General features: G+C 38.3%; 1 protein-coding gene across 1 annotated transcript in view; it reads right to left on the bottom strand.

Annotated features, from left to right (window-relative positions):
• UNC13C (unc-13 homolog C) overlaps positions 1 to 24,866 on the bottom strand; it is a 444,227-nt gene that overhangs the window by 322,737 nt on the left and 96,624 nt on the right. Inside the window, exons 4-5 of the mRNA XM_075208024.1 lie at positions 8,859 to 8,937; positions 7,131 to 7,136 (exon numbers count right to left, since the gene is read on the bottom strand). Of these exons, the coding sequence (XP_075064125.1) occupies positions 7,131 to 7,136; positions 8,859 to 8,937 (85 nt within the window). The remainder of the gene's footprint in view (positions 1 to 7,130; positions 7,137 to 8,858; positions 8,938 to 24,866) is intronic.

The raw sequence follows: 24,866 nt of genomic DNA, 5'->3' as shown, positions 1-24,866 counted from the left end.
ATATTTTTTGCTCTTGGTCTGGGACCAAATGCCAAATCTTTTTCTGCTGACCTTGCTCATAGTTAGGTGCATTATTGTGTCTAAACTGCAACACTGCGGAAATGAACACACAAATTGCTTAATTAAAATATAGTCTCCTGCATTTGGGTCATTGTTCTTCTCCTCTTATCACTCTCTATGCTCCTTCTCTTGACTATATAAATTGGTTTGGACTCCTGTAGAATCTCAATACTGATTACGCACAAATGTAAACACTCTTTCCCTGACCTCTCTCCATTTATTATTGAAAACACATATAACTACCTTTCTGTTATTTCTTCTTGGATGTCCTCAAGCTTAAACTGTCCAAACTGAAGTGATGATCTTCCATCCTTCAAATGCAAGCACTCAATCCAAGTTCCCTGATATAGTTTGCAATCTATTATTGTATCTACTACAAAAGATTGTTACATAAAGAGCCCATTGCTTCCTTACAGACATAAAAACTTTAATCTATCTCTTCATCATTTCCTGACAGATCTTTTGCCATATTCTAATCAATACAAAACATTCTCCTCTCTAGTAAATACAAAATTCTGCTGTAATATTGATTATCCCACCTACAGACTTAATTCCTTCTGTAACTCTCTGCCCTGCCTCCTCTTAGGGGCTAATACAGAGCGGCGCATATGACAGTTTGCATAGTGTATCTTATGTGAAATCACTTACTAAATGTGTGTTCCTGCTAATGTGGCTCACGCAGACCTGCAGAAACACTCATATATGCCTGTTAGGAGGCATATGTTTTGCACCCTCTATAGGGCAGGTGTAATTACTTGGTGATGATGATTTATTGAACAACAGGTGCATATGCTGCTGACGCAGAGGCAGAATTACGCTCGTTTTTCATGCTCTTGTTTTATGACTACTGTTATTTACCATTTTGCATCCAAATATGCATCAGCCCCTTTATCTCTAAGTTCTCTAAAACTGTTCTGCTTGCCTGTCCCATGGTCTCCAGTCTGGTAGTCTCCTTTCACTAACACGACTTTTCTTGAACAGCACCTTAACTATAGACATTACTGCCTACTAATATCAGACTAACTGCCACCGAAAAAACCTAGCCTAAAATGATACAAGATGTCATCCAACTACCATACATTGTACACAAAACCCAATCAACATCTATCCTCACTGTTGGACTGGGACACATTGAGACAACCAGAGGGAATTCTTCCAAGTGCAACTACAACTTTTATAGTATACCCTTAAACTCCGTCTTTTGTCATTATGCTTGCAGCTTGTGAAAATACATTATGCCCAGTAGACACTACACACATTGGGACTGATGCAGAGTGGGCCGCATTTGTTTCTCATATTGCAGCCCCAGCGCTCCTTATTATAATCCTCCATCTGTTTTTTTTTTTTTAAATAATTAAATGTCTACAACCCAAACATTTTACTGATCCCACACTCATACATATACACCAGGACTGATTTTGTCAGAAGCCATCTAATCTACCAGTATGTTTTTAGACTACAGTAGTAAAGTGGAGCAAGTGGAGAAAACCCACAAAAAAATAGGGGGAAGATACATCAAATGGATTTGAACCCATGACCTCAGCGATGTGAGGAAGCAATACTAACTAGCGTACAACAGTGGGCCCAGGAGTTTGAATGGCCATTTAATCTTGCAATACTGAGTTTAAATGGCAAAGTTCTGAACTTTGGACTATAATCCTAAATGACCTTGTTATAATCCACCCTTTGCCTTTTTCTTTTCCAAAGAATTACACAAGCCTGGATTATCAAACATTTAAAGAAAAAGTATTGTTAGCCAACACAAAGCACTAACTGAAATAAAAAATGCCAGGGCAATAAGTAATTTGAGTTAAATGTCTTTTCATTCTAGATGATTGATTAGGTTATGTCCCTAACTGACAAAGTAAGCAAGTAACTTGAGTAAATCAATGTAACTGACGGGATGGTCACTTTTTTTGCAGAGGAAAGCACCTCGGACACAAATACATTATTGGTGTTTTACAGAGAATGAATCAGACAGTTTGCTGTGACAATAAAGTCTTAAAAGGTATTGTCTGTTACAGCATGTGCTATCTCTATCTTGCAACTATGCAAAAACTTGACAATTGAAAAAGATAGGATGGAATTACCACTACAGAGTAGGTAATATCTTACTGCAGACTCATCCATATGACATATATGGTATTAGAAATATCTTCATTGCATGATATTATTTGTATTTAAAAGTCCATGGTTGAAATGTACTAAAGTGTTCTCTTGTAAAACTGCTGTTTTTCAGCGATATTCTTAGCGGCTTGCAAACCGTCAAATTTACTAAAAGTCAAAGAGTTCATAAACCGTAGTCTTACAAAACGCCACATTAGATATCACCATACTGATTTATTAACATGGTAACAATACAAATCGGGATACAAACTGCGATTTGACAAAACTAAAGAAAAATCTGCCAGAAAAAAGGAGTTGTCCGGGAGAGGTGAGATTACTGAAGTCACAGGCCAAAGGACTATGATTTTTGTTAAAACAAAAGGGGCCCAAACCTGACTGCAAATTGAAGTTGTGGCAATCTGGCGTTGTCTGGCAATGTACAGTATTCTTTGTATTGTGGATAATCATGTAGATAGTTTGCATTCATCGACAAAAATTATAACATCCAGATTAATGTACAGTTCTCTGTATACAGAATGTTAAAGGTCTATATGATTTAATGAACATTTACTGTACTGAACAATAATGTTAAAAAAAAATGCTACAATAATTAGATTACATTTTCTTTAAGAAAAGTTATAGTGTATTATATTGCCCTGGACTTCCCTACAAATACGTTTTTGCGTATAAAGATTTTAGAATAAAACAATTATAAAAAATGACATAGGAATGCTGTAACAGTGATAGATGTTAATATGCTAAACATGTCAGATATTCAATTTAGAAATTGTTTGTCATTAAAAAACACCAAGTAGAAAAGCAATTGTCTAAAACTGGCTGCGTTTTTGGCAGTTTTAATCCACGACACAAAGCCGGCAGTTTGAGTTTTCACCCTCTAAAACACGGAATAGTAAATCAAGCAGTTTGAAGCTTAAAGTCGTTGGTGAGCTGTGGCGGTTTGCTTAGTAAATTTCCAACCAAAGCACCACAATTTCTCCATGGAACGTAGAACAGCATGGTGACCTAGTAGCACATGTGCATTTTATGTAAAAAAAATGTAGAGCACTCTTTTACATAGTATACATACTGCTTTTAAAATGTAGCAGGAATTTGCTACATTAACAATATGTAATAATTATTAGCAAAACTATTACTAAAAATAGGCATCCTTACATTTAATTATTATCCATACTGTACAAAAGAATTTTGATCCTTGACCCTATAGTGCCATACATTGTGCCATATACATACTGATTAACACTTCCACTTGCATTGGTAATCATTATACGTGTTTATACTCCCTAAGGAACCACATCTTTACAGCAGCTCTTATCTTGGGTTCACTGATTGTTACATCTCTCCAATCCAGGCCATACAAAGTTATCTCAGTTGTCCTGTTTTCATAAACTGCATATCACATACTACCTCATTAATCAGATCCAAGCCAATTTAAAGCAGAACCTCTAAATTGTATACTGGGCTGTAATCCCTCCATGGTTGTTATCCCTCCAAATGTGTCTAGCCTTGGGCAAAAATCTGTGTTGATGATGATCATTATGGTCAGTATGGACCTTGTAGGGTAAAAATAAAATACATGCCTTCCTCCAAAGTTATCTAAGCACTAGCACTCATAGCCTTGGCTGGTTGCTAATAATTCAGGAGACCAACAAAGCCACAAAAGCCACAACTAGCACCAGGCTATGACAAGATGAACTGGTCATACTATGACCTGTTATATTGGGACAAAGCCCTGCTTTAAGCATATTCTGAAGTGCTTTAAACCTATCTTGGTGTGGACCTATTTACATGGGGATTTTTCCTGCATGTATCAAAATATGTGCAACTCAAAGTTTGGATACGATTGCTTGCTCTCTACCATTCTTTGTACAGAATGTGGAACATATATACAGTATGTATCTATGCTCTCCAGCTCTTAAGTACTCAGATAGGAATTAGCATTCCATCTATCACTGCTGGTCAGGTGAAGTCAGGCTTTTGTATAAATACCCCTCGCTTTTTGAGTTTCCATTTCAAAAGTGTAAAAAAAACAACTCCATGGTCATAACAGAATAAAGCAGAACATGACAGTGAGGGCTTATCAGTAGACTTGTAGGTTTTTCATGTCTATACATTTTACATTTTAAACAAACACCCATGGCACTGATGACTATTATTTTTTTTATGGATAAACATTGAACTACTTGCCCATAAGAGCTGCGTGATTATATAGGAACTGACTGTATAATTTATTTGACACACAATTTAATCTCAATAAATCTTATCCCTTTGGTGCTCCCACGCAACTTCTCACATTTATGCCATTGCACATTAAACCCAGCACAACACACGTGTCCATCCTTTCTCTTCCCTTTAGCATTGACGAAGTAAACACACAAACAGTATACACATAACAAACTCATACACTATTTATCTTTGTAGCTACCACACAATGCCTACCTGTCCCTAAATCTCAGCTTGCACACCTCTGAATTACACTAATTTAAATGATCTAGTGATACAGACCACTCTTCATTTTTATCTTATATCTTCTGTACATCATCCATCCCCCCAATACCTTGATGTGTTCAGTTAGATAGCCATGCACCTCTGTATCTTTGTATCCATTGAAATCTATACAATGTATCTTATAAGCATGATATCCTTCTATAAGTTTCATGAAGCTAAGAGAGTTCAAGACACTGCTCCCCAAAACCTTAATCATTACAACCCAACAACTACCTCCCAATCTGCTGGCTTTACTTCATTTCCTACATTCAGCCGATTTCCAAGTCCTAGTTTCCCCTGCTATACACTGTTTACTTGTACAGTATCGGACTGGGCATGAAGGGCCCACATTGGAATACAATGGTAGGGGCCCACCAGAGGGGGTGTGGCCAGCCACTAGAGAGGTGTAACCAAATCACTAGAGGGCGTGTGGTAAACCCACGAAGGACAGCTAGCATCATAGTGCAGTATATAAAGAATGCAGTGTGTGTGTAAACTTGGCCTGACCCTTGGATTGGGCAGAACAGTCACCAAAAATCGGGAGTGTCCCACTAAAATCAGAACATTTGACAGACTGTCCTGCTCTCTCCTACCTGTTTTTGTTACTTTCACCACCTATGGCTGCTGGTTTCTTTTGTTGCGGCTTGTTTGATTCATGGAATGTTGGGGCCCCTATTTGGAAAAAAATGGATACATTTAGAAAATTCCAACCAGGCCTGGCATTAAATCAATAGGACCCACGATTAATACTTAGGCCTTCCTCCAACCCCAACATTAATGTAATAGTATTCCCATTTAATAAATAAACCTATTTCCCTCTTTCCAAACAGCCTCTGCAATAAATTAATAGCATTTACGTATAATAAATATACCTATTTCCCGCAACAGTCACTGTCATTAAATAACTCATATTCACATTTAATAAATGCTCCTCAAACTCAGCCCCACATTCAATTAATAACCCCCAAACCACCCCATCTTAAATTAATAGTTCCCACTATAAAATTCAATTGCCCCACCATCACCCTACAAACAAAATAGCGCCCATTAGTTAGCCACCACCTGCAACACACACACTTTACATTGCCACAAGTCCGCTGTGCCATCACACACACATTACTGTGCCCCTTCATCACCATGCTGTGCCCCCTTATGGTCACACTGTGTCGTCCATGGTGCTTTTGCTCTCCCTTCGCCTGGCCCACCTTCATCAACCTGTGCCATGCTGCTTTTGTCCCCGCTTCTCCTGGCTCCCCCTTCATCACCCTGTGCCATGCTGCTTTCCCCCTTTTATACTCTGCCATGTTGCCTTTGCTCCCTCTTCACACTCTGCCATGCTACCTTTGCTTCCTCTTCACATTCTGCCATGCTGCCTTTGCTCCCTCCTTCACACTCTGCCATGCTGCCTTTGCTCCCCCCTTCACACTCTGCCATGCTGCCTTTGCTCCCCCTTCACACTCTGCCATGCTGCTTTGCTCCCCCATGCTTCCGTTCCTTCACTTACCTTTTTTATCGGCTTCTTCTCTTCTCCTCTCTTTTCTTCTCTTCCTGTCTTCTGTCTTCTTTCTTTCTTGCTCCTCTCTGCGCCGCTCCTCACTGAATGTCGGGCATTATGTGATGACGTCACGCCCTACATTCAGTGCGAATGGAGCAGAGAGGAGGGAGGAGGGGCGCCCGCGCCGCGATCATGTGAGTATTTTTTTAAAAAAAAAAGTACCCGCTCCCACCACTAATGGAGAGGGGAGCCTTCTAGCGTCGGGGCGTATCGGGAGATACCCTGGCTCCCTGGCAGCCCAGTTCAACCCTGTACTTGTATACAACACAACATACCGCAAAGCTCATGATGACTACCACAACTTGCTCTGAACTGAGCAATTGCTTCTGATATATTCTTTCTGATGTATCTTTTCACTATGGTGGATGGACATCCAAGCATACAGAAAAGTCTATGGGGCAGATTCAATTCCCTGTGTTGTTCTTAAGCACAATGTGGGGCATGTATCATTACAGTTCGTATGGTTATTTTAACACAGATTTTTGCTTGCGTCTCACAGAAGTGCAAGCAAAAATCAGCATTGAAATTACTGTACTAACGGTAATAATCTTTAGAACAACACTGGGAATTGAAACTGCCCCTATGTGTCATGTGCTCAGCTATCAAGTCATTAAAGGTAGGGTAGGGGGAACGGGACAATGGAAATTACCTTCATATGACACTGGGCCTCGTTAAATGCCCTGGTTTCAATAAATAGTCATAATAATGCAGAACTTTAGATTTTGAAATTGAGGGTTTTGTTATTTTTTTTTATTGTTGACTGAACAATTGCAGGTATAAACTGGCTGGGATAGTAGTTATGTTATGATTTCCTGCCCACATTCAGACTGGTACACTTTTAGTTATTGTAACTTTAAATCAAACAACAAAAGAGATACAAACAAAAAGTCAGACAATTACTTACCATTGCCTGTGTTCACAAAAGGCATTGCAAGGGAAAAAAGCAAAACAAAATTAATTAGCAAAATACATAAACACATAACCATAAAGCAGCAACTTCATTTCTAAAATTGATAATAAATAAACTTGCTTGCGAAGAAGAATAAAATAACTTTTGTTAAAGAACAGTCATAAAAGCATTACAGTGACAGACAATTTCATTTATCAAATAGTCAATAGATGCTGTACAAACTTTGCAGCTAGACAACTCTATTGTGAACAAAAGATAGTTGGGATTTAAGAAAAACAAACAAACATTTACACTATACAATACAGAACATCAGGAAACTTGATATTTTAAATTTTGTTTTTATTAACTTGATTTGTTGTTTATTCTTTTACAATTGATGCTTTGCATATTGTTGTTTAAACAACTGCTTGTATATTCTTTACATAGAGGTAACTACATACAATTCTAAAGAAAAATGTATTGCACTTTTCTTTGGATTATTCTTCCAGTGGGTATAAAGGCAACAACAAAATTTAATAAAAATATATTGTTATTTCATTTTCAGAAAGAAATACATTTTCAAAACATTTAATATGTATAAAAACTAACTTATAGTCAATTTGTCTAGCCTGAATTGTGGGCTGAATCTCAATGTACCATCTGCTTTATAACCATACATAATATGTATACTCTGCTCAGGAATAATCTAAAACCCAGGTAATATTGAGGTATCTGATACATTTAGGCATTTAAGAATGGAAGCATTTGCCTAATTAATGTTTTTTGACTGAGGACTATAGAGATGACAGTGGGTCATCAAATATATATGGAAGAAAACTGATTTTACTATGAGCACAGGAGAGGATTCTTTACTGTAAATGTGGACTTTCTTACCCCATGAGGTGGAGATGATAAATTCACAATACCTTTGGGTATAGTAATATATTCATTAATAATAAGGTGATTTAAGTCTGTTGTCTTACATATTAAATGTTTCAAATGGAAACGTTCTCTGTGAATGCTGTATATTTGGAAAGATTCATTTACAAATGTTATCTAACCATGATTTGTACAAATGCACCAAGTTTCACTGCACTTGTTCCATTTAAAGTACTAGGACCTGCAATCTGCATTAAACATGCTTTTGCATTGAATAAAACAGGACAATTCTTTAACTTGTTCACCTATGGAGGCAATTTATGCAGTACTAAACGCCTGCGCACTGCAAAATCAGCTTTAGTCCCACTATGCATCCCCATTTACACTAGTGTATTTCCTCCAAGGCTCATGGGTTTGTGGATCAAGGTGGTGTTTGCAGAGGACCAGAAGTTTGCACAAGCTGTAGGGAAGATTTGAGTGGATTAATGGCATTCCTGACAAAGTATCAAGTTGGCGCACTGGTACGCTTAGTGTTGCAGACTAGTACAGATTCAATATATTATTTTGCAGGTTAAGGTTACCGAAAATAGTGCATTTTTAGGAGTGTTCCTTGATGAATTTTGACCCAGCTCAGATTTGGTGATCTTTAGGTCTCATTCAATACTTTAATGGGATTTATTTTGCTCATGCATGTTGCCCTTCAGCAGAGAAGCGCATTTTAGGGCATACTCTGAGCGATATATTATCAAAACACACACACAACTACCACATGTCATAAAGACAGTCCTCGAGGAGTTTTGCGCATCGAGTAAATGGCCTTCTGTATGTATAATCTGGTAGCCTTAATATAAAGGTATCACTTACCAGATCTCGGACAATGGGTAGTGTTTTCTTCCTTCGGAGATCAGGCATACTGTCTATTCCATATAGCCCACTGCCAGGTCTGCAAGAAAAGAGAACTTGACTCTACAGCAGTATACATTTTTAAATCCAATGTTTAGTTATTATCATCAAACACAAATGCATCTAGAAAATACCATAGTCAACTATTGTAACTGCATCAATATTCACTCAATATTCACCTATGCCTAAAACAGTTCACTTACTTTTGCCACTTATTACATTTTGAGAAAATCAGGAGTCTTCACTAAATAATGATTTAGGGAGTAAAATGGGAGAATTTCAACTTTGGGGTGGATTAAGGGGGCTGGGGTTGGAGAGAAGGGGTGGAATTTCTTATTGTACATAAAAAACTGTATGATACATAAAAACTGTATGGTACATAAATACTGTAAAACAATCAGTAACTGAATTGTAAAAATAAATGAGTAGTATATTCTAAAGATGGTGATGTTTTTATTAGCAATAATAATCTCTATTAAGTGTGGTGGAAATTTAAAGGCTGTTAATTTAATTTTGGGGCTGGTAGGGGAAAGGATATTTTATTAAATAGGAATGTTATTAATTTAATGTCTGGGTTTGTGCTAGGGGAAAAGTCTGTTTATTAAATGGGAGTGCTATTAATTTAATGTAGGGACTGGTTGAGAGGAAAATGGCTTATTTTTAAAGGTAAACACCATCAATTTAATGTTAGGCTGATTAGGGGGCAAAGAGGCCTAAATATTAAACATGGGTTCTATTAATTTATTGTCAGGGCTGTATGGGGGTATATTTATTAAATTGGAATGTTATCAATTACATTTTTTGGCTGGTTGGGTGGAGGGACCCCGTTTATTAAATTAAAAAATAAAAGCTACAGATTTAATGTCTGGCTGGTTGAAGGAGTGGGAGGCCTAAATTGTTCACTCACTGTTCAACTTTCCAGAAGGTGAATAATAACTATCTCATTTACAGGAATCCAACATGCCAGGATCCGGGCAAGCAGCAACGGAGCTTAAGACACCAACTTTTGCAGCACCAGGTAATTAAAACTACAAGAGCAGGTAGGAGAGCGCAGCACAGTGTCTGAGAAGGTCTTGAGCTTGTAGAGGGCTAGGCATGTCCCCACCTTAGGATGACTACGCCTTCCCGGCAGTGCACCTTTGCTGAGAGGAAGCATCTATTTTCACCAAGATGAGGGGGGGTGGGGGGGGGGGTCAGTGTTCTCTCTTTCCCAGGGCACTAAAATGTCTAGCTAAGGCTCTGCTGATTGTTTATGCTTCAAACCAGTGACTTGGGCCTGAGCAGGGTTGGGATCAGGTGACACCTATATATTCATTATAAACCATTCATGTTCATATATTTAAATGTTACACAAATTTAATACACAAAAAATTCTATTTGCTAATTTAATTTTGTATAAAATTCTCAGTCAGCATAATAGTAATCCCCACAGCCAAAATGAAAAATGTAACTTAATGATAAAAAACTAACAGAGCTATTAGGTATATAGCTCAATCTAATATGTGGAACAAAATCCCTGAGGCTTGTTTAACTCCTGTATCTAATTAATATATAATACATAACATAATTCAATAATACCTAAGTTACAAATCTGACTCTGTTGATGGTACACATTCACACATAAGAGGTATCATTGCCCCATTTGCAAAGATTCTACTAAAAAAGGTTCTTAGCCAGTTATTATAGTCAGGATCAAAATTATCTCTGGGGCTGAGCTTTAATTTAGCAATGTATTAACTTTTTTAACTTTAGTTACTTTGTTTTCGTTTAATTAGGAATAGTATTAAAACCTAATTACTGTTAATAAATTAAAATAATATTACATTATAAATAATATCTAGTTTATTAGTTGTAAACAATTTATTACCATTTATTTAGAAAGGAGAAAATTTTCATACAGCCTAACAATGCAATGTGTTTTTAAGCAGCATATTTTGAACTCATATCATGACCCAAACTAATAATCCCTGCTCTAGAACCTGGCTTGGGAACTAAATTCCGACAGTGGAAATGTTGGCAAGCTAAAAGCTGTCCCAATAATGGAAGGGTTAGCATTTAGCCTGCCGACATTTTCATGTCGACAGGTTAACTGCCGACATTTCCACAGTCAGAATTTTGATCACATCTGCTAGAACCCGATATTATCTATAATAATGAACATTATTTATAACACCTGCTGATATAACATCACCAATTTGGACATTACATCCCCAATTTAGTTTACCTAGTAGAGATTGGCTTTACCAAAATAAAGAATAAGATACTATGAAATTCAATGTTAATTTTACATATGTAAAAATGTGCAATATACTATATACTAATAACTATTAGAGATGCTCAGGCTCGGTTCCCCGAGAACCGAACACACCCGAACTTAGCAGATCCTAGTACCGAACCGAGCAGCCTCGGTACTTTCGTGCACCCTAGGAATGGAAAACGAGGCAAAACGTCATTTTTACGTTGTCGGATCTCGGAAGCTTTGAATTCTGTAGGTACCGCCCTCCACGGCAATCCAGCACCATTTCACAGAGGGACACATTTCTTGTCAGTCTCTAGTGCAGTTGGGCAGCGTCATAGGTAAAAAAGAAAGAGGAGGGGTAGCAGTGTTCTTCAAAGTCTCCAGTGACATTCAAGAGAGCTCCATTGCTAATTGTCATTGCTGAAATAGATTAATAGGTCTGGAAGGCTTGGTCTTCTAAATCTGCAGTCACATTGTACTGTGTTATATAGGTAACACACAAAGAGGAGAGCTCCACTGCTAAATGCACCACTTTTCTTTTCTGCCACTGCTGTGTGACAATGTTTTCTATATGTGCTAGGAACTGCTGTGTGTTTGTGTCATAGCTCTGTCGCTTAGCATCCAGCCAGGTCGCTGCAGTCTTTGTTTGAAAGTGTATGAAAATAATATTGTGACCTATAAGGTGGTCAACATTGAAATTAGTGTCATTGAGTTTTATAATAATGTAGGGGGTGGGGGGAAGCTAAAATATGTGCTTTTAGCAAAAGAAAATAGGGATTTTAGAAAAAAAAGGGATCCAAAACCAAAACACGCAAGGGCGGTTTTGCCAAAACCAAACCAATACCAAAACACGAAGTTAATCCAGATCCAAAACCAAAACCAAATCCAGAACACGTGGGTCAGCGAACATCTCTAATAACTATGCCTTTCTATAGCATATCCCTGTCTAGTCACAGAGCAGAATGGCTGTATCCACTCATGTTGTATTGCAGCCATTGTTTATACAACACCTGGACTAATGGAGTATATGTTTACAGCTAAAGTAAATTCTGATTGTCGTATGATGTGAGCTGTGATGTATAACCAATAGATGTGCTTATGGCCGTTTACAATTGAAGAGGCGGAATGGGGGAAGGAAGGCTGTGTGAGGGTGTGTTGGAGCTAATGCGACTCAGATACATATGTGCCTCTTAGGAGACAGGAAACTTGCGGGTGCTTGATCACTAATGTAAGTTACAAACTGATAGTGAAGATATCAGTTTAGATGTGTCTGGTTCAACATACCTGTATAAAAAGTGTCTTTTTTTGGGATGCAGCTTTCGTCTGTGTATTGGACAGAAACTGCGTCCAACTCTACATGAGGCCCTCAATGCACAATTGTAAAGCATAGTGAACAGAAGTATGAATAACTTATTGTGACCATGGGAGTGGGTGAAGGATTTCGCTCTCCCCCCAACTCACTGAAATGTTGCTAATAACAGATGCGCTTCCCTGGTGAGATCATTTCTATTCTTCAACTGTTTCTAAAAAAATTTTTTTAAGAACTACAATGATTTCCCTGGAAATTGCTCCTTCACAGTTATTTGAATATTTGATTTCTATTCTACACTATTTGGCAGGATCTGTCACGCTTATTTAGTGAAATGTATGCAAATAAACCTGTTTTCCTAAATTCAGCACAGCATGGGCAGCACATGGTCAGCCGGGCAGTCCAGACTAACAGGTTTTTTTTACTTTATTTTGGAAACCATGTCTGAGATTTGACAATGGTGAGCAGAAGGTACCGCTGACACCGCTTAAGGGGTCTTAGAGAACAAATACTATAAACACTATTCTGTGTTATTTCTTGTAGTGATTTTGACACTCAAAAAGAGTGTCAGTGTGAACTTGATCCATGACATGAGAGTAACATGAACAAAAATGAACTGCATGCATATGTCTACTACCAAAAACAAATCATTTTTACTTGTTGCATTAGGCTTATCGCTACTCTGATATTTCCTGTAATACTAGTAAATAGGAAATTCATTGAACACAACATATTGCATGTGGAACAAAACCTCAAGAAATCTCACAAATCCCAAAAAGCTCACTTGCTACAGAACTTTATTTTCATCTCCAGTGTGTACTACCAGAAATGTCAATTAGCATCCAGCCCCATTGATAGTAGAACCATCTGGCCTACTGAAGATTGGCACAGATTATTTTTTCTTTATTGTGCAGTCAGGCTGAGAACAGATCAGTGTCTGCTGATAAAATATTTTAACAAAGAACAGTAAGGTTTTCTGAAGTAGCCTCCTAACATTATCAGTAATATGTAAACTGTGTATGATCTTGGAATGATACATTTTGCAAAAAAAACAGTGAATATTTACATAAATTCAAGAGAGTCTGTATTTAGTTGCATATCATACATTAAAATGCCTAAACAGTGTGCCAATGGAGTAACTTGCTAAACAGGGTTTATATAGGTTGCCATTGGACAAGGAGGGGCATTCCAATCAGCAACGTCTCAGTAACCTTGTCATGCCATGTTTAGCAAGCTAATCACTACTCCTCTAGTTGTTCACCCTCAGCATGTGGAGCAGTATAAAACAGAGCAGGTTGCCAAGACATTGCAGATTACACAAGCCACGGCATCTTAACTACAACAGAAGAACAGTCTGGGTGCTGGAGAATAGTCTCGGGTGCTGATCTCAGTGCCGGAGGTAAGTAACTAATTGCTGGGGTTTGGGTGAAGAGAAACCTGCTGATACTCTATTTTGGTAAATGAACATTTTGCTGAAAAGTAGCAAAGAGACTGGAGATAGACTTGCCACCTGACAACTATTTTATTAGTTCATTAAACAAAAAAGTGCAACTTCAGACATAAAAGCCCCATAGTCAGCAATAAAAACACACAGCTTTATTTATTACATTTAAGTCTTATATGAAGCATCAGGACATGATGATGCACCATTCCAAGTGTGTCAGGACCAGGGACGTCACTAGAATTTTGAAAGTTCCATAACAAATTGTAAGGTGGCCCCCAGGGTTTCTATGTCGCTCTCCCCTCCACTCAGTTACATTGCCAAGTGAGTTCTAAAGCCCTGCTCTGCACCGCAGTGCTGCTCTGCACCACAGTGCTGCTCTGCACATTGCTTCCTACCAAGATTTCCCTTCCTCCCTGAGCAGAATTCCAGCTCACTTGGGTCAAATTTTGGTGCTTCAAATTCCTTGCAATGTGGAGTTCACAAAGCTCATTTAGCTTCCTACCAACTATGGACAGCCCAGAGGAAAGCAGGGCCAGGAGTAGCACAGTTGACTGTTACAAGGAGACTGGCAGCTGCTAACTCTGCTACCCAAGTAGTTATAATCTTCCTCAATAGTCATGATTATTTTGCCATTGGTCCTGTTTTCTAATGAATGTCTAAAGACGTGGTCCTGGTTAGAGTAATGAGGAAAGTGTAGCAGACATAGCTGGCACAGGTCAGCTGGAATGAGGAGAGTGTGGCAGACATTGCTGGACTCAATTGGAAGGAGCAAGGAGAATTGAATCGTTCTCTGTCACAGTACACACAGGCAAAACCCAAAACTATATAAGGCCAATCTGCCGTTATGGCTGGTGATTTCACTGTAAGTTTGGTTATCCACAATCCTTGTTAGTTAAAATGAATTGAAGTGGAGCATTTAAAAAGCAAAAGCAGTATATACAAGTTATAGATGTGCGCTGATCCTCGTGTTTTGGAACTAGTGTCGGTTCTAAACCATTTGTGTTTCAGTTTTGCCAAAAAATCATGAAAGGTTTTGGTTTTGGATCTGAATTTAATTAAAAATGATGAAAAATAGGTAAAATAATGTAGTTTTGAGCTGCTTTCCAGTCTATTTTCCAATGATCCCTTCACAACTGTGCCAATTTTCACCAAATTTGACCAAAGTCTTCAGCGATCTGACTGGTTAAAATTGGTGAAAGAGCAGTGGCACAAATATATGGCACACATACATAGCAGTTTAACTAAAAATACAATCCCTATATCATGGGGCACAGTAAACGATCTGGCTAAATTTGGATGATGATCGACAAAGGTGGATTGCATCCATAACAAAAATCTTCAAAGAGTAGGCATACAATAAATTTGGAATGTAACGAAGCATCCATCATAGACACTTTTGCTACAGAAATAGGCAGAGTTTATTGGATGGACAATGGTAGATTTAATACAGTTAGACATTGATAAAACTAAATAGACGAAGGTGGCCTGCACCTTCATCTATTTATTTATTATGCACTTATCATTGAATAAAGTATTCACAGGAAGCCGAGAGTAGAGCTTCAAACTGCTTGTTTAGTATAAGTGCTTTTTATGCTACGAGTAAGGTAGATCTGGCTGAATAGAAATTAGTATGTGCCGTAATGCTGCCCTTGTGAATCAAACAAGGCGGCTCGTCACTCATATATATTTGCAAGTATATAAATATGTAATGTATAAAATATGTACTGTATTGGTCATTTGTGGATGGGGAGCTCGGATATATGAGGTTCTCTGTAAATTGATCGACTCTGTACCGCTCCTCGCCTGGCACAATGTCGGCAAATGGTCTGAACTCGGCACCCTTCTGGATTACTAACGGGGTACTAACGATAGGGTTGTCCCCTTTCACCACTCATATTTGCTCTCATAATATAAATTGAACCTTACTTTGAGGTCACATTACTATATCTCCTGGATAGGCCGTATCAATGCGGTCAAAATGAATATCCTTCCCAGACTTTTATATGCACTTATCATTGGGTACAGTATTCACCAGGAGCCAGTGTAGAGCTTTCAAACACCTTGTTTTACTATGAGTGCTTGTTAAGGTATGAATAAGGTAGGTCTGACTGAAAAGAAATGTGCTGTAATGCAGCCCTTGTGAATCAAACAAGGGGACTCATCACTCGTATATATTTGCAAGCATATAAATATGTCATGTATAATATATGTCATCTGTATATCAATATGTAATGTATATAAAAATGGTATGTATAAATAATATCTATATGTTAAATTAGTGAAGTGTACAAAATATGTAAACCAGACAGTTCAGACGGAACAATAGTTGGCCTTCCCACACAAGTAAATATGTATAACTCACATTGATGCAGATTTTTTATTATTATTATTATTAATTTTTATTTATAGGGCGCCACAAAGTATCCGTAGCGCCGTACAAGGACAAACAATGGCACAGTACAAGGTGAAACAGCACAGTACAAGTAACAGTAAGCACTATAACTCTGGGGGCTCAGGCTCAGCAAGAAAGAGAGGGAGGGAGGGGAAAAGTGAGTACAGGCAGGTAACTATGGCCCAAGAGGGTGGGCACGGATGACAGGTTGAGAGTCACTGAGGGGAGAGGAGAGAAGCGAGAGGAGACAGAGGGCAGAGGGACTGAGAGGAGGTGAGCTGAGTAGCTGGAGAGCGCAGTTAAAAGTGATGGCAACAGAAGGTAGGAGAGCCCTGCTCAAAGGAGCGAACAATCTAAAGGGAGGGGAAGACAGACAGACACATGGATGAGACGGAGAGACGGGAGGAAGGGGGAGAAGGGAAGAAGGGATGAGAAAGAGAGGTAGCCGACCGGTGGGAGTTTAGGCATGAGACTGGAAGGCTTTAAGGAAAAGGTGGGTTTTTAATGTTCGTTTGAAAGAGGACAGATTAGGGGAAGTTCTGATGGAGCGGGGGAGCTTGCTTCAATGGAGGGGAGCGGCGCGGGAGAAGTCTTGGATACGTGCGTGAGAGGAGGTAATCAGAGGGGAAGAGAGGCGACGATCGTTGGACGATCGCAGTGAGCGGGAGGGAGTGTGAATAGAGATAAGGTTAGAGATGTAGGGAGCAGTGGAGTTGGTGAGGGCCTTGTAAGTCAGAGTGAGGAGCTTGAAAAGGATTCTGTAGGGGAAGGGGAGCCAGTGAAGGGCTTGGTAGAGTGGGGATACAGAGGTGGAATGGCGAGAGAGGAAAATAAGCCTAGCAGCGGCGTTAAGTACAGATCTAAGGGGAGCGAGATGAGAGAGTGGGAGGCCGATAAGGAGAAGGTTGCAGTAGTCCAAGCGGGAGATAATCAGAGAGTGGACGAGAGATTTGGTGGCATCCTGGGAGAGGAAGGGCCGAATGCGGGCAATGTTGCGATTTGCCAAACATCTGTCTTGACAAGTCAATGCAATTAAATTTGAAAGTCCACATTCTGAGAAATTAAGATACAAAATTTAGCATATTGGTCACCCAACTAGCAGTTAGTTAGCAGTTGACAGCACAAGTAACATAGTCCTCTACGGAATGGTAACTAATCATTACCTTCATCATCATCCTCATTGTAGATGTCTATATCAATTACATGCCTTTGAATATGGAAGATATACCAAGTAGGTACCCGTTAGGCAACATGTGTGATACATTGGAGAGGGTCAGCAGCAAATACATTAGAGAGGGTCAGCAACAATAAATTGGAGAAGGTCATCAGCAATACACTGGAGAGGGTTAGCACTACAGCAAATACATGGGAGAGGGTGAGCAGCAAATACATTGGATAGGGTCAGCACCAAATACACTGGAGAGGGGACAGCGTTGGCAGTATCAGAGATCATTAGAAAGACAGCGTCAGCATCAGTAGACATTATTTAACAGAGGATGAGACAATAACGGCACAATGTTAAATGGTGCAAGAGGGCCTTGTACTTGGGGCTACCCACCTAGCTGTGATACCATGTGTTCGACAGCTATAGGATTTACATAATAGGATTGATGGGCAGCAGAATAGATAGGGTTATAAAGTCGATAATATAATGACATCAACAGCATAATTAGGACAACAATTGAAATATAGACAGTATTTATTAGGTTAAAAATTCAAATGTAGAGAGTATTATTCCTAACTCTATCCCTGTCCCAATCACAAGACCTGTCCTTAACCCTATCCCTGTCCTTAACCTTATCCTTAACCCTATAATAATAGTGTCAACATTTGAAAAGCCTACCTAATCATACTGTCCACCATGTGAACTGGCGACTTAATAATACCGTTTACACCTTAATTGTCAACTGTTACACAAGTTGATAGACCAAGGTCAAAAGGTAAAACAGTGCACGATGGAACTGTTCTTGGGCCCACCCACCCACTCATATGTAAAAAAGGAAATGCACTTAGTTTAACAAACCAAGCACTTCAGCAACACGGGCTGCCACTTTTGTGGCTGACGTGAAGAACTGATGTTTTCTTTGAGATTGAATTTGACAAACAATGTTTGGATTTTGAGGATGCTTTCGTCAACTTTCTTACCATGTTTCCTTTTTTACTATTGGAGGTCGTAACAGTAGCACCTCTGCCAGTACTGGTACTGGGCTGCTCCTGACCTGTATGGTTGCCAATATGAGTAATGCCACTTGAACAGAATGGAGCTACTTGTAGATGCCTGCCACCACACCAGGGGAACGCCCAATGAGACAGGGACAGGAAGGAATGATATCTTATAATTCTTATGACACCGCTTCACAATATACTTATAAAGAACAACTTTTATAGTCAAAGACAAGAACACCCTCTTTACTTTTTTGGGATATGTAGCTGCTGACCCTCACACACAAACACCATTTTTTTTAATAAGGATGTCACTGAATGACACTTCTAAAATCAGCAAGTATTGAAAAATGAAAAAGATTAGAATATTTTGTGCTTTTTTTGGGGTGTGCACCTGGTGATGAACCTCACCGGCAAGTATCTTTTTTAAATATAAATGTCACTGAATGTGCCTTTCAAAACTGACAAGTATTGAAAAATAGAAAAGATTAGGATATCATAATAAATAGCGTTTTTTGCAGTGTGCAGCTGCTAATGAACCTTACCTGTTAACAACTTTTTTTAACATGGATTTCACTGAATGAGACTTTCAAAATGGACATGTATTGAAAAATATAAAAGATTAGAAAATACAGCATTTTCTGGGGGGTGTGCAGTTGCGTGCTGACCCTCACAAATACTCTTTTTTTATGGATTTCCCTGAATGACCCATTCAAAATGGACAAGTATTGAAACATAGAAAATATTAGAATATATAGTGTTTTTGTGGGGGTTTGCAGCTGTTGATGAACCCCACCTGCAAACACCCTTTATTCAATATGAATGTCATTGAATGAGTCTTTCAAAAATGATAAGAATTGAAAAATAGAAAAGATTAGAATATAGTAATATATAGCGTGTTTTGGGGGTGTGCAGCTGCTGGTGAACATCCCCCACAAACACCCTTTTTTAATATGGATTTATATGAATGAGCCTTTCAAAACTTAGTATTGAAAAATACTTGAAAAGATTAGTATATAATAATATATATAGCCTTTTTGGGGTGTGCAACTACTGCTGAATCTCATTAACAAACACCCAGTTTTTCTCAAAATTATTTCAGCTGTCTGCCCCACACAAGATTACTTTCACTAGAAAAACTTTCAATTATAAAATAAATCTATTTAATTTTTTGGATTCTGCTGCTATATATATATGCTATGCAATGCATTAACAACAACCAGTAGCCACTAAACTGTGTAAAGTGTATTTAAGATTGAAATTAAAAGCAATTGATCAGCAAACAATTGTAGCTGACTATTCTCTACAGAATTGCTTTAATGACAGGATTCAACTGCTTTCTATGTCCCTGTGTCCCTCCCTCTATGTCACCAGGAATGCTATTTTCTGAGAAAATGGCACTTGAGAAGAAGAGGGAAGACTATATATACAAAAGATGGTGATCCAAAACTAGTGTTTTGCAAAAAAAATGACCCGGTTTTACTCGGATCCCCAATATCAGTTTTCGTCAGATTTCACATATTCCGAACCGCTCATCTCTAATACAAGTTTATATTTTTATATTATTAGGCTTGAAGTGCGCCTAATACTGTCAGTATTGTGCACTGAAAGATACAATGCAATTGCCCAGCAGCAAAAGATCCCTGGAATTTTTTAAAGCTAGCAAGTATTCTCTTTCTGTAGTGTATGGCTTTTACAGGCAGCTTTTTTGTGCAGTGCATAGTATGTAGTACATGGGATATATTTTGTGCAATGAGATAACATATATACTTCCCTATGTATTTCCCATGGTATGAAGCAGAAATATAAATTTGGACATGAGATATCCTATACAACATGACATATATAGACATATTTTGCGTTTAAACATAGTAGTACTGTATATACAATGATACTGTAGTATTCTTGTAAATTCCGTTTCCTTATACACATCTAAAATGCTCTATGCACTCATGTAACCTACATTGTTCTAAGAATATATTATTCAGCTACAGAGTGTCTGTGTAAAATGGTTTAAAGGCTACAAATAGAACTCTGTATAACCAACAGGGAATTTGTTAGTGGCCACTTAGAATCTTCTTAATTCCCAAATTTGATTGGGAAACCATTATCCAATCCTTAAAGCTACATTTTTTTTTATGTTCTGCTCTAGCTGTTTATGATCCTGTTCTTCACTGTAAGTACTTTATCTACCTAAGGGCACAATTTCACTGTGCAAAAAATGCTTTTCAAACAGAACTTATAGTGGTATTATTTTAATAACCCATTTACCCCCTGGTCTGGTTCAAGCATTAATTCTCACTAACTCATCATATTGTTCTCTCCTGCAAACAGTTCATCTCACAAAATGTCCTTGAAGTGATGAGAAAATTTGTTATGGTAATTACAGACACAATATTTCCCCTATAGTACGGCATACTATATATAGGATGGAACAGACAATTTGTGCTGTGTACAGTATTCTACACTATATTCCTGCCAAAAAAATGCATCTTATTTTATCTTCCTACTTAATTCATACTTGTTTTCTTTAGCTGGTGTTTACAAATCATTGTTCACATACAGCAGAAGTGACAGATGTGAAGTTGCAATGTAATTTCTGTTAGTAGTGTATTCCTTACTCTCTCACTACTACCACTGAATCTCTACTAGACTAGACTAGGTCTGTAGTATATGCCTTACATTTTTGTATCTCTACAGACATCTCCTGTATACTAGAAGTATTAACTAGGAATGGGAATGGAGAAATTACCTATTTCACATTGGCAAACTAATTTAAATATTGATGGTTCTCTGAGGCATGCAATTGGAAAATCATTGTTTCCGGCACTTAAGACAACGGCCCCAATTGAATGTCTCAAATTCACCCAGTTTGAACAGGGGAAGTAAAGTGTTAATAATGTAATTTAGCTAGTCTTGCTGATTGATGAATATAATTGATGAATATAAGAATAAGCCACTTTAGCATGTGGGTATCTGGGGCTTGACACCTTTGGGGATCATCATCATCATCTATTTATTTATATAGCACCACTAAATCCGCAGCGCTGTACAGAGAACTCATTCACATAAGTGAATACCACAATCTGGCATAGTATTTACTCTGCATCAGCCTCATTATGAATTTATTATATATTAATTTGCCATTCTGAACGAAAACTCCTTTTTAGTAGTTTCTCTTCATGGTACCAGTTTGTGGTTGGCTTATTCTTTTGGCATTATTTTACATAACTTTTAGGTAGCAAAGTTTAATGAATAACATGGTTAGGAGGCAGTGGCTGATCCGGGGGAAGAGAAGATCGGGGCAACCCCCTCAGCAGCACAAGCCTATCTTTAAATTATCGTCCAAGATACCGATCAAAATGGGGAGGAGCGGGGCAATCGCAGGCAGGGCCGACCGGGGCCCGCCAATCTGAATGAAGGAGGGGCGTGATTATGATAAATCGCTCCACCCTAAATATAAAGTCTAGGTCCACCACTGTTAGGGGGTAATATTACAAAAACTGTATGGTTATGCTGGCAATAACATGTGTTGACCTTGACCTTGAGTGAATTGGCTTTATATGGTAAAAACTATTATAATATGCGAATTCCTATTTCTTTGTTTTGTTGTTAAAAAGTAACATCTATAAATAAAGCAGATTTAAGCAAAAGTGCACAAGTTGCTACAATGTACAATACAATTAGGAAATACGAAGAAATATAAATTTATTTAAATTTTACAGAAATGCTGCAATACTAATATATGATGATTATTTGAGACATCAGGGGATGGTTTTAGTGTTTAAATAACAGCATTGCACAGACCCTGATTGCTGAGCCTGTTGGCTTGTACACAAAAGCAGTTTCCCATCACCCATACTATATTTGTGTGAACTACCAACTGGCACTCCAACCACTTGAACCCCAAGAAGAAAGTGGCAACAATACACACAAGTGTGTGGAACATAGGCTGTTTCCTACAGTCCATGTTACATGCAGCATTCACTGTGGATGCTCTTGTGAACTGTAAACAGGTTCTTGCTAGGGCCAATAATTATAATTATATACTTAAATTTGTAGGGAAAGCACTCCATGTCCAAAACCATACACAGCTATGTTAGCTTTTTATTTTCTTTTGTATTTGTCTATTCATAAAGATTTAGGGATATATAATTTGTGATGTTTGCAGGCTAGATGACGCTAGCTATAATCTTGTACAACTCCTGTAGTTTGGGACCTGCCCAAGTGGAATTGAAAACCCATCTGCAGCTCATCACAGGGCCCAGTGTTGTGTGTCCTCCAAGAGGCAGGAAAGCTGGGGAAAAAACAGATCGTCTGTTCATCAAGAGTGGGTGTGTACTAGACAGGAGCTCAGGAGAGTCCTGCATTACAGAGAACAAAGATTTATACAGTGGCCAGTTGTAAACAGGAGGGAGTCTGTTCCAGGCATAGCTGGAACCACACTGAGTGATCATGGCGACTGATTGAAGAGGGACTTCAGCAGTACAAGCACTTTGGACTTATATGGCTAGACACTAAAGTGGTAAGCAGCTCACTGGTTAGAGATGGGAATGATGGTGGTATCTTGAAACGTAGTTATGAGTGACAAGTGTTTCTTGTTTTCCTGGAAACCGGTAATTTTATTTGTGTTTTCAGTTTATTGAGTGGAGACCCTTATGAGCAACTAAACACATATTCTCTATTAGACATCAATAAAGCTTCAAAAGCTTCCCTATTGTACATGGGGAAAAAATCTTAAACACACAAAAGCATAGTAATAATGAAATTAGAAAATTGACTTTCCGTAAAAGTACATTGATAGTACATGTTTTATGATTTATTAAGTCTCATTTACAGGTGAACTACAGGTGCTGAAAATGCCATAATATTTTGTGGTTATTTATATTTCAAGCTAGTTCATCTTAACTCATTTTTGTTTGCTCCTGAATGCTGTAGGAAACATCCATTGAAAAAAGCTACTTTACTCAGAATTCTTCAGAGTTATACAATATATTAGCAGGTGTCCATGCAGAGCCGGGACTCTCAATCAGGCCTGACCACAAAAAGGATAATGAATGTATATTGCAGGCACTTTATTATAACTGAGAATAACTTCAAAATGGTAGGGAACATTTAAGTAGTACTGACTGCACATCTTGCATTGCTATCAAGGATACATTTGCAGATACTTAGATCAAGGTACTAATTTACAGATACATTCACAAACATCCAATCACAAGCAGTGCATTCACAAACATCCAATCACAAGCAGTGCATTCACAAACATCCAATCACAAGCAGTGCATTCACAAACATCCAATCACAAGCAGTGCATTCACAAACATCCAATCACAAGCAGTGCATTCACAAACATCCAATCACAAGCGGTTTGCTATTGCTGGTGACCATCATCATCATCGTACAATGTTTGCACCTGCCCTTGACCATTCATAAATAATACAGATTGGACAGGTATATATATGTCTGTGTCTCAGTCTGTATCTGTTTGCACTTGTGAGAATGTTCTTACTGTACTTAGTTTATACTAGTCTGCTTTCTCCATCACCTGCCCTGTATCTTTAGTCACATGGGGCCTGATTCATTAAGGATCTCAAATGAAGAGGATACTCATTTCAGTCTCCTGGACAAAACCATGTTACAATGGAAGGGGTGCAAATAAGTGTTCTGTTTTACACATAAGTTAAATACTGCCTGTTTTTTCATGTAACACACAAATACTTGATAGCTTATTTGTGCACTGAAATTTAAAGTTGATATTTGTGTGTTACATGAAAAAACAGGCAGTATTTAACTTATGTGCAAAACAGAACACTTATTTGCACCCCTTCCATTGTAACATGGTTTTGTCCAGGAGACTGAAATGAGTATCCTCTTCATTTGAGATCCTTAATGAATCAGGCCCATGGAGGCCAAAATATTGAAAATCTGCATAGGTGCATTTGCATGCTGTAATTATGCAATCTGGCATAGTATTCACTCTGCATCAGCCTCATTATGTACAGGTATTTATGATATATTAATTTGCCATTCTGAACGAAAACTCCTATTAGTAGTTTCTCTTCATGGTGCCAGTTTGCAGTTGGCTTATTCTTTTGGCATTATTTTACATAAATTTTAGGTAACAAAGTTTAGTGAATAACATGGTTAGGAGGCAGTGGCGGATCTGAGGGGGTAGGATCCGGGCAACCCCCCCAGCATCACAAGCCTATCTTTAAATTGCGTCCAAGATGCCGATTGAAACGAGGGAGGGGCGGGGGCAATCGCAGGCAGGGCCGACCAGGGCCAGCCAATCAGAATGAAGGAGGGGCGTGATTATGCTAAATCACTCCACCCTAAAAAAAAAGTCTAGGTCCGCCACTGTGTGAATTGACTTTATATGGTAAAAACTGTTATAATATGTGTAATCCTATTTTTTTGTT

This window comes from Mixophyes fleayi, chromosome 4 (genome assembly GCF_038048845.1).
Source record: "Mixophyes fleayi isolate aMixFle1 chromosome 4, aMixFle1.hap1, whole genome shotgun sequence".
Taxonomy (NCBI): Eukaryota; Metazoa; Chordata; class Amphibia; order Anura; family Limnodynastidae; genus Mixophyes; species Mixophyes fleayi.
This window is presented reverse-complemented; position numbering and strand designations above follow the sequence as displayed.